General features: G+C 39.2%; 1 protein-coding gene across 1 annotated transcript; it reads left to right on the forward strand.

Annotated features, from left to right (window-relative positions):
• The first annotated feature begins 1,168 nt into the window (after window positions 1-1,168).
• LOC148918890 (homeobox-leucine zipper protein PROTODERMAL FACTOR 2-like) lies at window positions 1,169-4,639 on the forward strand. Its single transcript, XM_089048020.1, has 8 exons — window positions 1,169-1,255; window positions 1,541-2,017; window positions 2,100-2,204; window positions 2,737-2,937; window positions 3,031-3,202; window positions 3,351-3,619; window positions 4,050-4,148; window positions 4,239-4,639. The coding sequence occupies exons 1-8, from the start codon at window positions 1,169-1,171 to the stop codon at window positions 4,584-4,586; spliced, it is 1,758 nt and encodes a 585-aa protein (XP_088904146.1). The 3' UTR covers window positions 4,587-4,639.
• The last annotated feature ends 11,924 nt before the right edge of the window (window positions 4,640-16,563 follow it).

Here is a 16,563-nt window from a genome sequence, read left to right on the forward strand (position 1 = left end):
AGCTTAAAACTAAAACTTCAAAATAATATTATGAGTAGGTTTTTCTTCTTCATGTTTTTGTTTTGTACATTGTCTTCTTTTCTCACTCTCCTTTCTATCACCCTCTATCCACCATCCTTTTTCCGTCTTTTCTCTTATTTATACACTTTCGATTTCTCTAGCAGAAAAAAACCAATTTTTTAAAAAATGGTTATGTTCTTACTTTCCAATGTATCAAGGAATCTATTCTGTGATTTTTGTATTGCAAATTTGCAAAGAAATTTAACACCAAAAAAAAAAAAAGTAACTAGACCTAAAAGTTTTGGGACTGTCCAAATTAGATAACTTGTTTACTATGGAGGGCCAAATTTATTCCATTTTAAACAACTAATTAATTATTTATCCAAGTAAATTAGGTCTCACGAGATTCGTCGCCTTTTCTGCTTAGACTATCACTTGACCACATTCATTTTGATCCCAAGGCCCGCACTCTCATAAGAGTGACATCACACTCTTGCTTCAAACCTTTAACCAATCATAGAACAGCATTCAGCCATGTCGCTTTTCACTGGGTTTTTTTTTTTGGGTCAAAACTGGGTTACTACTATAAGTACCTTCCAAGTTTCTTTCTCCTGGCAGTGTCCGAAGAAGTCCTGCACCTTCCAAACCCTTGCCCTAAACCTCCTTGAAATCCCCGACACACACCTCCAGTTTCACACTCACTTATCATCTCCAAGTACTACATTATCCTCTGCCCTAGTCAATTCTTGCATATATTTCAGACCAACTTTACAAAGTAAATTTCTATGTTTGCAAGTTTAATTTTTTTCAGATCTAAAATCCTTGATTATAATGTGACATGGTGTTTTGGTGTGCATATGTTTTCAGCTGAAAATGGCTGGAAGAAGGAAGACCAAGCGCAGTCGTACTTCGAGCAGTGGAGTTGATGACCATCTCAAGAACGTGAATGATTCTGAGAATTTTGTAGGACCAACAACTAATGATCCTGAGATCCAAAGGGTTTTCAAGTAAGTTTCTTTGTATATATATATGGACACATGCATTGCCTGTCTTTCTCTTGATGATCACTTCTCTAAGACGTATAGTGTGAAGTTTTAGTCGATGTCGTCATCATTGTAATGGCTTTCACCGTTTTTGTTTTGGTTTTCGTTCGGGTTTTTTCAGATTAATGGAAGTGTGTGCACGATCAGCTGGGAAGATGACTAAGGTAGAGGGTTACTGCGAATCTGGGTTAGATCTATGGGTCGATTTAAAGGTAATCAAGAAAAATGTAATGGGGATTGTGACTGAACAGAAATACATGTTTTTTCATATATTTGTGGGCAGTATTTGTGTATCTTCTTTCTGTTTTTTTGTCTGGGATTATCGGATGTGAAGAATGTGGCAAATCTGAAAGTATCATCTTGATCTACTTTGAATTTGTGCCATGTTAATCTCACTCTTACTTCTCATGGATTTTGAGTTTCATTTTACTTTAAATTTTTTATTTATTTATATTTTTATAAAACTCGGTATCTTCTTCCTTTTGGCTAATTTTCAGATAGATAGCAATCCAGAAAATGATTTAGATCATAGCAACTTGCCTCAACCCATTGCGTCCCCTCAAGGCTCTTCAACAAGTGTGCAACTCTCAGATTTGGGGCCACAACCAATTCTTGGAAGCAGTTTTGATACTGATGAAAGAGGCAGTGATCTACTCATGTCAGCCTCTCCAGATGCTGATGTGAGCGAAATCAAAATCAGCGAACGAGCTTCTGATGCGATGGAAGAGCTTTTAAGCTTGGCTTTGGCTCAAGATCCCCTTTGGCAAGTTGACAAGGAAAACAATACTGAAATGCTAAGTGATGTCGAGTATATGAAAATGGTTAAGGTGAGAGAATGTCAATCGCCCCCAACCTTGGAAGTTGACAACTCTCATGAACTTGAACCAGTTCTTGCAGTTAGTTCTGAATCTTCACGAGCAGTTGAGTACTTTGAAACGAGTTCTATCAGCATTATTGAACTTTTGATGGATTTGGTAGGTTCTCTTTTTATTAAACTCTTATTTAGTCTTTTTCTATGAAACACGTTTGATTGCTTATATTTTGATTGATAATCAGGAGCAATGGTCACTTGCGTTTTCCAATATTGTCTCTAAAGCAACGCTAGTGGGAGTTTTGGCATCAACAGGAGTGGAAAGACACTACGATGGAACTCTCCAACTGGTAATATATATAAATTTAATGGGAAACCTATGCTTCATCCAACTATAAATTTTGTGTATATGCTTCATCCTCCTATCATGAGATAATTATGAAACATTAGCTTCAGATGTAAGATAACTTTTCAGTGAAATTAATCCTACTTAGGGTTATTTAAGAGACTTGGTTGACATAATTTATAAAAGAATAAATTGTTCTTAAATGTTAACAAAATAGTCATTTCTCTTGTTGCTTTGCTAGTAATTAACACTTTCTAGGAACTACACTTTGTTGAATGTAGTCCATCCAAACTGGTTTCATTTCCTTATTTGGTAGTGCCATAATTAATTTTCGACTGTGATATGTTGGTAACCATTCGACAAAGTGCATTAGAGTTCTGCTAAACGCAGTTGCCCACGCGTGGCAACTACGCACAATTTGGTGTGGGATCCACTGTGAGTGAGTCCCACACTAATTATGGCTGACACTAGCATTAATTCTTCTTATAATAACCATCGTACCATAAAGTTAATTATCAGGTTATTGTTGTTTCCAGATGACAGCTGAGTTTCATGCCCCAACACCACTTGTTCCAACAAGAGAAAGTTCTTTTGCAAGGTATTGTAAAAAGCTAGGCAGTGGCTTGTGGGGAGTTGTTGATGTGTCCCCGGAAACGTTGCCCCAATTTCCATCAAGAAACTTTCGAAGACGACCATCAGGCTGTTTGATTGAAGAAATGCCAAATGGATGCTCTAAGGTTACTAGATATACTTATGTTAATTAGCATGGTTGAGAAAAGCATAGTTAATTAATTATCAATAACTAATGCAATTAATTTTTCATATGCTAGGTTATATGGGTGGAACATGTGGTGGTGGATAACAGACTGGTTCATCATTTTTTTCAGCCGCTGGTCACTTCTGGTTTTGCCTTCTGTGCAAAGCGTTGGGTTAACACTTTAATTCAGCATTTTCAATGGTCTGCAACTGTAAGGACTCCAAACAGTCCTACCGATCGTGGCGGTAATTAATTAATTAAATCGCAATTAATTTGTTTCATGCATCTAAATCAAGTGAACTATATTTGAAAATTTTCTTTTGATTACATGGATCGACTTGGATTTAGATGCACTAATCAAATAGCTAAGCTTTTCCCCCTGATTTTGATTAGTGATTATAGCACAACCTCAAAGAACATTCTTCTTGAAGTTTTCGGAGAGAATGGTAAAACGCTTTTTCATGGACATCAGTGCTTCAAGAGAGAACAAATGGATGCCATTTCCAGTGTCGGGTGCTGATATAATGATATCGACAAAGAGTAGCACAGATGACCATGGAAAGATTCTAGGTACCACAACAGTGTTCGCTACTTCCGTCCACCTTCCAGCCCCAAGTAAACAAGTATTTAGTTTACTTCGTGATGTCAAATTTCGGAGAAAGGTATGTTTTCTGAATTTTGAATATGCAATGTTTTCTTAAAAAAAAGAAAAAAAGAAAAAAAAAGTGAAGCAAGCATGCAAGTTGCTCTTAAAGCGCACGTAAAGATTACGTTGGTGCCTAGGATTAGATTGGATAACTCATAACATTCAAGGTATGCTGAAAGTAATAAATGAAGACTGAGATGAAATTTTTTTCATTCTGTCGGGATTGTAAGGATAAATCTCATTCATGACTAATCAATCATCTACCTTCAACTTGACAAAATTTGAAAGCTTGATCGACTTCATTTCTTCATTCAACATACCTTGACTTTAGTGGGTTATCCAATCCAATCCAATCCGAGACACATATTTTAACTATAGTCCTTTCATTAACATCTATCAGAAAGAGATCGATCATGTCTTCCATTTAACTTGTGTATATAAAACAGTGGGATATCTATGGACGCAATCATAGATTCGATGAACGTGGTTATATAAGCAATGGTGACAATCCAGAAAATGGGGTTTCTATATTGCGAGCCATTAATGTGAGTTGAATATAAATACCAGTTTTCTTTCCCTTACCCTTTTAAATACATTTAAGCTTAATATAGAATTGCTTGATTTTATTTGTGTAGGATGAAACAAAGAAGCTTAACGCATTGTACATGCAAGAGAGCTATACAGCATCGACAGGCTCATACATAGTTTATGCTCCCTTTGATTATGAGCATGCCGGGAACAAGTTGATGAAGGATGAATGCACAGACCATATAACTATCTTGCCCTCAGGGTTTTCTATCCTTCCTGACAGATCGATACACCGGGATGAAACTGGTGGGAGTCTTTTGACCATTGCCTTCCACGTCGTTGCTGAATCACCAACTGATGAACATGAGCCTTCTAATCAACTAGGGCTCCTTATGCACAATATTATTGCAAAGACTGTGATGTCAATCAAGGAGGCCCTAGGATTCTCTATATGATCTACAAAGCAACGAATAAAACTATAAATGATTCAGCACAAGTTTATTGTAAGCACTTGAAATCATTGCAAGACGCCTCCCTTCAAATTGAGGAGGAGCTACTCCCCACAGCAAATGGGACTTTTGACAAGTGTCAAACTTCCATTTGTTTTGAGGAGTTGCTCGTACTCAATTGTAATGGGTGGAGTAAAAGCAAAAGTTGAGTATGCTTTAAGAAAATGTAAGGATTTTCAAACAAATTGTATGCACATTTAATTTAACTTCTAAACAGTGTAGAGCATCAAGAGGGAATAACCAACTCTCTAGTGTCTACAAATTTTCTTGGTGTTTGGATGACAACATTCTGTCTTTATCTTATAAGCAAACATGCTAGCTTGAATGTGTCATTTTCTAGCTGTCTCAAACACCCAAATTTCAAACCATTTTTCTTTTTCCTTTTTTCTTAGTCTGAATTTCATCTTTTAGCTTCCACCCACCTTCCCAAATTTCAAAACCATTTTTCTTTTTCTTTTTCTATAGCTTCTCTGCTTGCTTGCTTCTGCCGCCTTTGTTGGGGTTGGGGAGGCCTTGGATGGCTGTGGTGGAGGTGTCACACCCCTTTTTTTTTTAAATTTTTAATTTTTTCAATATTGGGAGTGTGAGGTAAAAGAAAAACTAAAACTAAAAAAATTGAAATATCAAGAAACATGAAGATTGAACACGAACTTTTATTTAAACCAAAGTAATTTACATTGTAATTTTACAAGCAAAATAACAAGAAAGTAACAAACTTTCAACAAAACATTCAAAACTACACTACTACGTTTCACTATTTGCGCGACGAAATATTGCGCGATGAAGAACAACTCGTCACAAGAAACCATACTTGCGACGAAAATAAATATTAAATCGCGCAATCCATCAAAATTTGCGCCACCAAACTTTTTCGTCGCACAAAATGTATATGCGCGACAAAACAATTTTTCGTCACGCAAACAGAGTTAAAAAAGCGGGGAATTTTTAGCGCGAAACATTTGCGCGACGAGAAATATCGTCGCTGAAGGCAACAATGCGCGACGAACACATTCTCCGTCAGCGCAAATAGGACGATCCCGATTTAGCGCGACGGAAAGACGTTTCGTCGCGTAAGAGAACAAGAGATATTTTATTTTTGGTGCCAAAATGACCTAGGTGGGATATTTTTTTTTTGCGCGACGTACTTATTTTTCGTCGCGTAAAGTTCAACGTTTACGCGACGAATATCTTGTTTTGCGCGACGGAATTTTGTTTTTGCGCGACGAAAGTTTGCACGACGGAAAGTACCAGCGTCGCGCAAAAGTTAGATGTCGGCAGGTGTTTGCGCGACGAAAATATAGGTTTGCGCGATGAATAATTTGGTTTTTTGCGACGGGAGTTTGCGCGACGAATAAGTATGTTCGTCGCGCAAAGTCCTTCTTCATATTAGAATTCTGCCATTGCAGAGGTAGAATGCAAAAACAAAGCATTCTGCCTCTGCCTCTCTCTCAACCTCTCTGCTGCTGCTGGGATTTCAATACATTGATTGGGTAAGTATTTTTCGTCATTAGTTTAAAAGTATTAATTTAAGTTCGTACTAAGGTTTTTTAATTTGTTTTCGTTAGGGATATTCGAATTAGCGATTGGTGGAGAACGATTGAGAATATATTTTATTTGTTTTATATATGTTTAAAATGTTCTTGTGAAGTTATATTTATATTATGTTGTGCGTAACGTAGTACAATCTGTTGTGATGTACGAAATTAATTGAAATTAACTTCGTGCTTTTATTTTTATGTTTAGTAACACTTAGTTTCCCGTTCGAGATTAGTTGGATTTCGTGCATGGATGCGTAATGCATGACTGCGGTCCAATTAATTCTTGAATTGTCCCATTATTTGGACAGTTTGGTAATGCATAGTGTTGTCACGTAATCTATGGCTACAGGATTAGGTTTCGATTGTGGATATTTCGTTGTCATCTCGGTACGTTCTTCGGGTGGTACATAGGTATTTATACCTATGGCCACCTCAAGAACTGGCGAGATCTTGTCGAAATTCATCCACGTCGAAATCTAATCTCATGTAAGTCGTAGGTTACGTGGCAGGAGTATGCATTCCCGAATGGGATAGGACCCTTACCGGAGGCATAAGGTGACATTATAACTTCGTATGAAGTTGTTGTGATTGTTGTGTTGTGATTCTAGTTTCAGGAATTATGGACAGAAGGTGGATACAAAACCCGAACAGATGCGCAGACGAATACTTGGATGGAATCGAGGATTTTATTGAGTTTGCACGTAGACACAACCCGGGTGCAACTAGAATCCGTTGTCCTTGTAGGAGGTGCAACAACACGTTATGGGAGACAATTGAAAATGTTGGATTTCATTTAGTAAGGAATGGAATGATTGAGACATATAGCATTTGGAACCTTCACGGGGAACAATTAGAGCATGCTTCGTCTTCAAATGCCACAAGAGTGGACAATGTTCAACCTATTGTGGATGCTAATGATGAAGTCATGGATATTATACAGGATGTTTTTCCATTTGCATCGACCAACATGAATCAAGAAGAGCAAGATGATGTGCCTACACCAATAGACAGTGCGGAGTTTGAACAATATGAGAAATTGTTAAAAAATGCCAACCAAGAGTTATACCCGGGGTGCGAGAGCTTTTCCGTTCTCACGGCCATTGTGGAGCTAATGCACGGAAAAATAAAGTATCGTATGTCGAACCTGTGTTTCGATTACTTTTTGGGGGTTTTCAAGAGAATGCTTCCGACGGACAATTGTTTGCCGAAAGACCATAAACAGGCGCAGAAGGTGTTGAATGGTCTTGGATTGGGTTATGAAAAAATCCATGCTTGCAAAAACAATTGCATGTTATTCTACAAAGAGCATGAATCGTTGGATACATGTCCTATATGCAATGAGTCGAGGTTCAAGATGACATCTCAGAATAGGACGACTAAGATCCCACAAAAAGTCATGCGTTATTTGCCCCTGAAACCTAGGTTGCAGCGATTGTATATGTCGACGCATACTGCCACAGACATGAGATGACATCAGGAAAAACGGGTAGACGATGATGTGATGCGGCATCCTGCAGATGGGGAGGCATGGAAAGAGTTCGATCGAACGTTCCCGAGTTTGCTGCTGATCCCCGAAATGTTAGATTGGGACTTGCCACTGACGGATTCAATCCGTATGGGGTTCTAAACCAACACCACAGCACTTGGCCGATTTTCGTATTCCCATATAATTTGCCGCCTTGGAAATGCATGAAAAAAGAATACATGATGATGACTGTTTTGATAACTGAGGATCCTGGGAGGTCAATCGATGTTTACTTAAGGCCGCTGGTTGATGAGCTGAAGGATTTGTGGACAAACGGTGTTCGCACGTACGATAAATCAACTGGGAAGATATTCACTTTGCGGGCAGCAGTTATGTGGACTGTGAATGATTTCCCAGCATATGCAATGGTTTCTGGGTGGAGCACAAAAGGTTATATGGCATGTCCTGTATGCAAGGAAGATGTAACTTCTGGTTGGCATGCTGGAAAAGTTTGTTACCTTGGTCATCGGAGATGGTTGCCATGGGACCATGAGTGGAGGGAAAAAGATAAAGAGTTCGACGGGAACACTGAGCGTCGCCTTAGACCCAGAGAATGGTCCGGTGATGAGATATTGGACCAGCTTAACCGGTTGGATTTTGCTCCCTTCGGAAAACAGCTAGTCGATCAGACCTTCTACACATATGAACTGGACGCACAAACCTATGTTTTTTGAGCTCCCATATTGGTCGAAACTAAAATTGAGGCACAATCTAGATGTGATGCATGTTGAGAAAAATGTATTCGACACATTGGTGGGCACGATTCTAGATATCGAGGGGAAGACAAAGGACACGATCAAAGCTCGTCTTGATTTGGAAAGAATGGGCATACGAAGGGGTTTATGGATGAATAGGGACAATGATAAAGCTAGAAGGGATCTTGCATTCTTTTCTATGAAACCGAATGACAAGAAAGAGTTTCTAAAGTTTGTATCGTCAGTAAAGTTTCCCGATGGGTATGCTTCTAATATCGCACGTTGTGTGAATGTTGACGGGGGTAAATTTACTGGACTTAAAAGCCATGACTGCCATGTGTTTATGCAACGCCTACTTCCTGTTGGTATTCGACACCTATTGCCGGAAGATGTAGTGAAGCCAATCATTTTGTTGTCCAGATTTTTTTCCCAACTGACGGCGAAAACTTTGCGAAAAACGGACATGTTTCAGTTGCGCCATGACATTGTCCAAGTCCTATGCAAGTTTGAGATGATATTTCCTCCAGCTTTCTTCACAAGTATGATGCACGTGATGGTTCACTTGCCAGAAGAGGCATTACTTGCTGGTCCTGTCAACTATCGCTGGATGTATCCAATAGAAAGGTATATAATCCTTATCATTTGTGTATGCATCATTATCACATGCTTGCTAATTTCAATCATATCGTTTTATTTTGGCAGGCTTCTCGGAGAGCTGAAAAAAAGTGTATGCAATGCATGGCCCTTGAAGGATCAATCGTAGAGGCTTGGGTTCAATATGAGTCGCTTACTTTCTGCGGAATGTATTTAAAAGATGTGGAGACGGTTTTCAATCGTCCTCAGCGCAATCATGATGGAGGTATGAGAAATGAAAAACTTTCTGTTTTTGCCCAAAGCGCACGACCCTTCGGAGATCCTGGACGCGGAGAGTCGTTTTCTAGAAATGACATGGAGGTAGCGCATTGGTTCGTACTGAACAATTGTGATGAGATCATGGGATACTTATATGAGCATGAAGAGATGATGAAGCGAGAACATCCATCACATTTGGTTGCCCAGAAACACCGTGAATTGTTTCCACAATGGTTTTTGGATTCTGTAAGTTATCAGTGTTTGTTATTTGAGAAATATAAATTTTTTAATAAATTTTGTCAGACTAACATATGAATGGTTTTGTATAATATTAGGTGAATAAGTTGAAATCATCGAATTCCCCAACTTACAGTGATGAGTTATATAACTTGGCGTTTGGCCCGATTCGCGCTGAATTGTTCTCGGGTTGTAATGTCAACGGTGTCAAATTTTTGGCCGAAGCACGAGATGACAAGTTGTGTACGCAAAACAGCGGTGTCCATGTCCTAGGTGGAGGCGAAAGTACGGACATTGATTTCTATGGCAAACTCACAACTGTCGTGCAATTGCTTTACAAAGATCGATACCAAGTGATCATGTTTAAGTGTCGATGGTTTGACACCAACCCAAATAGGCCGGGAAGTGTTAAAATCGATCATGGCTTACTATCTGTGAACATGAACAGAACTTGGTATGATGACGACCCTTATATTTTGGCAAACATGGCAACACAAATTGTGTATCTAGATGACCCTAAAGCCGGAAGCGGTTGGAACGTTGTTCAAAAGATGGATCACAGGAACGTGTATGCTATACCAGAACTAGACCCAACTGACAACAACGTCAACAATGTAGCTGACCAACGTTTAGAATCTTCAATGGAAAATGATGCGGAAACACTTCGAGATACTAATGTTATACAAGAGCCATTTCAAATACAAGGAGTGTCTTCAATCGAAATACCGATTCAGTCAATTACAATTGACCTCGGTGATCTTCCGCGATATGATGTTGCAGTTGGCCCGAGCAACGACGATGATGTAGTTATAGAGGAGGCGGAGGAGGAGGAGGAGGAAGAGGATTGGGAGACCGAAAGTGATGATAGCAACGATAACGAAAGTTATTATAGTTCAGATGATGAATGATTAATTTTTATTGTAATTTTATTATGTTAGTGGACATATTTTGTGTAATGCAAATGTTTTCATATATGTACTTGTTATATCCAAACATTATATATGATACCAAGTGAAACATTATTAAAATAATTGTAGTTATAAACCATTGGTAAATAAATATAGCCAACTAATTTGTATCATAAAGTTTAAATTTATTTTCACAAAAAACTTTTAAAAAATGAAAACCATATAACCGAAAAAATGAATACAAAGAACATAAGATTATCAACAATCCTTCCATTCTGAAATCGAAAGAAAATATAATAAATCATACTTTCATACAAGTAATTATATGTAATGTATAATACTTCAGATTAATAATATGTGAATGCAAATAATCTTGCGCGACGAAGGCATAATTGTCGCGCAATTTTTGCGCGACGGATAACTTACACGTCGCGCATACTCTATCATTTGCGCGACAAATAATATCGTCGCGCAAGAATCTTTAGCGCGACGAAAAAGAGGCCCCGTCGCGCAAACATATACATATATATATTTCTGAATTATACACACGTATATAGTTGAAATTGACGATCGAAGTAGTTCACTGTATTCACATAGGGTTAAACAGTATAGCTGTAAAAAATCATCAAAATCAGAGTCAAAATAACCGTTAAATCATGACTTTTCGTTTATAACCGTCGAAACGTTTTGTCCCGTTACTTGAGCTCTGAATGTTTTTTTTTTCTCATTTTTGACGTATAAGATCTCGAAGTATAAACAAACATATTTGACGGCTAGATTACTGAAACTAGTTTCCTAGAATGCGTATTCCATAAAAACACAATATTCATAAAAACTGAATAATTTCTTTATACATTCATTCAGTCAAACATACGATTATGTGATGTCTTGTACTGTAAATATCTGAAATTGAAGATCGAATTACATCTCTGTATTCATATAGGGTCAAGAACCGCAGCTGTAAAAAAATTTCAAGATCGGAGCTAAAATCACCGTTGAATCGGGACAATTTGTTTACAACCGTCGAAACGTTTTGTCCCGTTACTCAATCTCTGAATGTTCATTCATTATGATTTTTGACGTATACGATCTTGAACTATGAAAAAAGAAGATTGCCGGTTGGATCATTGAAACTAGTTCAGGAGTTCGGGTTTAGGGCTTAGGGTACAGGTTTTAGGGTTTAGGGTATTAGGGTACGGTTTTGCGCGACGAATAGATGCTTAATAAATTCGCGCAAAATCCATTCATCGCGCAAAATCATTAATAAATTCGCTCCTCTCGGCTCCAGACTTGGTGAATTTTTTATCAAAAGCCGTTTGCGCGATGAACACACGACCCTTCGTCGCGCAAAATCAATAAAAAATTTCCCTCCTCTCCGCTCCAAAGACTTAGTGAAATTTTTTATCAAAAGCCGCTTATGCGAACACACGCCTTCGTCGCAAAATCAATAAAGACATTTCCTCCCTCTCCGCTCCAGACTTAGTGAATTTTTTTATCAAAAGCCGCTTTATGCGAACACACGCCTTCGTCGCGCAAAATCAATAAAAAATTTCCCTCCCTCTCGCTCCACTTAGTGAATTTTTTTATCAAAAGTCAGTTTATGCGACGAACACACGCCTTCGTCGTGCAAAATCAATAAAAATTTCCTCCTCTCCGCTCCAGACTTAGTGAAATTTTTTTATCAAAAGCCGCTTATGCGCGAACACACGCCCTTCGTCGCGCAAAATCAATAAAAAATTCCCTCCTCTCGCTCCAAAGACTTAGTGAAATTTTTTATCAAAAGTTAGTTTGCGACGAACTCGTGCCCATCGTCGCGTAATCTCATTGCATTGATTTTTCCCGCAAGAAAATCAAATCCCAAAATTTTGGGCGGTTGGACAAGTATGCGACGACGATAGTTTTTCGTCGCGCAAGGTATATCTGTTCACAACTTTGCGCGACGAAATCAAGTTTTTAGTCGCGCAAAGGTCAAATTTTAATAATATTGCGCGACGAAAGGTTTTTTGCGTCGCGCAAAGGTTATTTTAATGAAGTTTGCGCGACGGATATCTTTATTCGTCGCGCAAAGTCGAATAAGTATTCTGAAAATCGCGATCTTCTCCTTCTTCCCAATTTCGAAACCTAACCCTAAAACCTCCCAAATCTCTCCGCCGTGACCTCAGCCCCTAATCCGCCCCAAATCAGACCCGCCGTCGCCACCGCCGAACCTGGAGCTTCTCGCCGTGGCCGCCCATCCTTCCGCCGTGGCGTCCATTCGCCGTGAATTGCTCCGTTTAGGCCGAATCTCCGCCGTTGTTCTCTCTCCTCCGGGCACCAAATCCGGCAATTGAGGTATGCTTTCTGGGCTATTTTTCATGCTCTAGCTGATGGTTGTGTAGGATTTGATTCATTGTGTGCATAGGGTAGTCAATTTGAAACCCTAGGTTTCGGCCGGTTTTGAAATTGAAATTCCGGCCACTTCCGTCCGTTTTTCGGGGTAGGTCCGAGAACAAAAGTGCCTCCAATTGATGTTTTCAACCTAGGGTAGGAACCTTGGCCCTTAATTTTTAGGATTTCCCGGTGATTGTTATCGCTTAGGGCACCCACACGGCGCGTGTGGTGGCGTGGGGTACTGTGCCATAGGGCATTTTGTCCCAGTGCAAACATTTCGTTGTCACGAGCGCGTAGGTGTGCTCGGATTGGAATTTGGTTATCGTTTGAGTCTCGAACGGTTCGAACCTATTGTGCGATTTTAGGGTTTGATATGTTCGGACCGTTGGATCGAGCTGAAACTCACGTATGTGGTACCATGTATTTATAGGATCGTTTAGGAATCGACGGATTGTGGATCGGAGTCCCGGATACTCCGAAATCGCAAACCCTAGGTCAAACTATGATTTTAATTAGTTAGTTCAATTCTTTACTGACATTGTATGTGCTACATTGGATTAATGAAATTGTGCAGATGTCAGACTTGATTAGACGTCGTAGGGCGGTGACGGCTACACCGAAGTTCGAGCCCTCGGCCAGTATCACCGCCCTTGCTCCAAAGATCGATGGAGCGGGACCACGTGCTAGTTGGTCCTGGGGATCCCAGCGGCTGCATCATCATCTTCTTCGGTGGTGCAGCCTCTTAGCGCTAGGCGGCGACACCGCCCGCTACCACCACCGACACCACATCCATGATTGTATCGGTGCCTCGTGGGGCACCTACAGGTAATACCCTTCCCCTTTCATTTTTTTAAAACATTTTTTTAATTGGGAATTTTATGGTTCAATTTGATTGTATATGTAACAATATTGTCATATCCTTTGCAGCCAAGAGGAACACCCGAGGGCCGTGTCGGCAGCTGAAGAGAAGGTCACCCGGGTGACCAACGACGTATCGACATCGGATATGACGAGCGCCATCGGGCTGCACCGACGGCGGATTTGCATAGCTCCTTGGCCCACGACATTGGCCACGTCGTTCGGACCCATTCCCGATGCAATGGAAGTCTTGGAAGGTCATACCTGACGAGATCAAGATGCAAGTTCGCGGCCAGTTGTCGGTATTTTTCCTATCTTTTAATTATTTTTCGTTCAAACTTTATATATTTCTATGACTTAATGTATGTAATCAATTTATTGCAGCGAACTACGACTTAGAGGACATCAACGAGGAGACTTTGGCGTCGTCAACAGACTCTTGGTGAGAGGTACAAGCATGGAAGAGCGACTTGCACCACCATTTCCAGCGTTTGATGATCCGGAAGTCGCTCTTGGAGGGTTGCCCGAAGGAGCTTGAGGGGCGGGAAGATAGTTGGCGTGGCTCTGCGCTCATTTTCAGGCGCCCGATTATGTGGTATTTTTTTAATAATATTTGTTTAATCTTTATTTTATTTTTTATATCTCATTATTATTTAATTTATTTATAGTTCAATTATTATGTTTTATTTTTTGTATAACAGAATAAAGCCCAAGTGAATAAGGGCAATAGGAAGAAGAAGACTCTTCTTCACCATTAAACTCCAGGCCCTTCTCATATAGGATGGATGCACGGCGTCGGGTAAGAATAATATAATTTATATTTAATTTTTAATACGTCATTATTATTAATTTCTTTTGTTCATACTAATATTTTTCTTCTCTTGTTCAATTAATTCGAAATTCCCTGAGATCGACGTCTTTGGTGACGTTTATGTTCGACCTGGGGATGAGTTGGCCGAGTCCCTTCATGTAAGTATTATGTATTTTTAATTCTTATGTTACACTTTCAATTTATATGCATTTTTGAATTTATATTTTATGTAATGTTAAACAGACGACGATGGTGGAGAGGAGCCAGTTGGTTCTTCAAGAGTCCGCCTCCCAACTTCCTCCCGAGACTCCGATCGAGTCTGTGGATCCTCCGCATGATGCTGGATTTCAGATTTTGACGCAGACGTTGGATCAGACTGGAGGAGGCCGGAACGTATTGTAGGGGGATGGGAATGCCCGAGAGAAACCTCGACCGCGGTCATCGTCGCGAGCAAGCAGGTGACTGTTTTGACATCGCGGTTGCCGAGCTTGAGGGTCGATGTCGGTGATTCTGCAGTCCCTTGCGCTGTCCGCATTCCAATCCCGAATTTTGGTGCGTCGACCTCCGAGCCCGTCCACCCCGAGCATCCCCAGCACACCACGGCCCCTGCAGACACCCATACCTCCGAGCCGCATGTGGCAGATGACCAAGTAGATTTTGGAACATTGTTTGATTAGTTTTTTATTTTTATAATTACTTTTACAATTTGTATACATTTATTTTATTTTATATAATAGATGTTTTCTTTATGATTAATTTTTTTTATTGTAATTTCATTTTAATTAAAAAAACCAAATTTATTTTTTTACAAAATTAAAAATCAAATAATAATAAATTTTTTTAATAATAAATATTGCTTTTGCGCTGACGAAACGTAAATCGTCGCGCAAAAATATTTAAATAACAAATCGACAAATATATTTTAATCTTGCGCAACGCATAATTTCGCTAAAATGTATATGCGACGATTTAATAAGATTTAAATCGCGCAAGGTTATAGTTTCGCGACGGAAACTTCCGTCGCAAGTTTTTGCGACGACCACTATTTCGTCGCGCAAATATTTGTGCGACGGACAATGAGGTCGTCCCGAAATGTTTTTGAAACGAAGTTGTTATACGTAGCGCAAACTGCGCGACGAATGACATTTGTTCGTCGCGCAAATCTTTTCTTCACGAACTTTGCTCGACGGACTGTGTGCGACGAAACTTCGTCGCGCATAATGATGTGCGACTAAAATCCTTTTTGCGCGACGAATACCCTTTCGTCGCGCAAAGACTAAAATGTAGTAGTGCTATCCACAACTCGTTCTTATTGTTTCATCGTCACAAACTAAACTTCATATTCAAAACCTGCAATAGATTCAATAAGGGGTGAGCACTACATGCTCAGTAGCCTATGTCTTATGTGATTAGTGAGATTTATAATGTACAATTGTGAAGTCCGGTTTAAAATATATATATATATATATATATTTGGAAATCAAATGTTTTGCTTATAAGTTAAAATTTCGTTTAGATTGATTATATATTTATATGGGTTATATATATATATATATATAATAATTTGACCACATAGTTATTACTTTCATGACAAATTATCAGGAATAGTACTATTGTAAAAGAATACCTACTTGTTTGATTTAAGTGATGCCACGTACAAAGATATTTACATAAGGAAAACTTGTCACTCTAGTTTTTTCACAGGTGTAAACTTAGATGACTAAGCCTTTACCTAGATGACTAGGCTTTTGGTTAAAGCATGAGTTGTTGGCATTAGGAGAAGTGGGATAACCTAGGAAGTCAAGCATATCATCAAACCTACACTCCACCAATCACAAACAATCAAGTTACTGCCTTTTACTACTATAAATAGGAAACCAATTCCCTTAACTTGTTGTAAACAACATGCATGGTAATACATGATAGGAAGCAATAGAGTGAGGAAAGAAGAGGAGAAATATTAGAAAGCGTAGAACAAGAAGTTCGTTGACGGAACTTGAGGTGTTTGGACTTACAATTGGGAGTTATACAATAGCTTTGGATTTGAGGTAGGGGTTTTTCTTGGGGAAGCTTTACATAAATTGATTTAATTAAATATTGTGAATACTATATTATGCTTGGTAATATTA

This window comes from Prunus mume, linkage group LG3 (assembly GCF_029339155.1).
Source record: "Prunus mume cultivar Tortuosa linkage group LG3, ASM2933915v1, whole genome shotgun sequence".
NCBI lineage: Eukaryota > Viridiplantae > Streptophyta > Magnoliopsida > Rosales > Rosaceae > Prunus > Prunus mume.

Bases quoted from the DNA above. Each gene is read 5' to 3' on its own strand.
- LOC148918890 (XM_089048020.1), top strand. From the start codon at position 1,169: ATGGAAGTGTGTGCACGATCAGCTGGGAAGATGACTAAGGTAGAGGGT. The intron at 1,256-1,540 runs GTAATCAAGAAA...GCTAATTTTCAG, and splicing joins ATCTATGGGTCGATTTAAAG to ATAGATAGCAATCCAGAAAA. The intron at 2,938-3,030 runs GTTACTAGATAT...TTCATATGCTAG, and splicing joins TGCCAAATGGATGCTCTAAG to GTTATATGGGTGGAACATGT.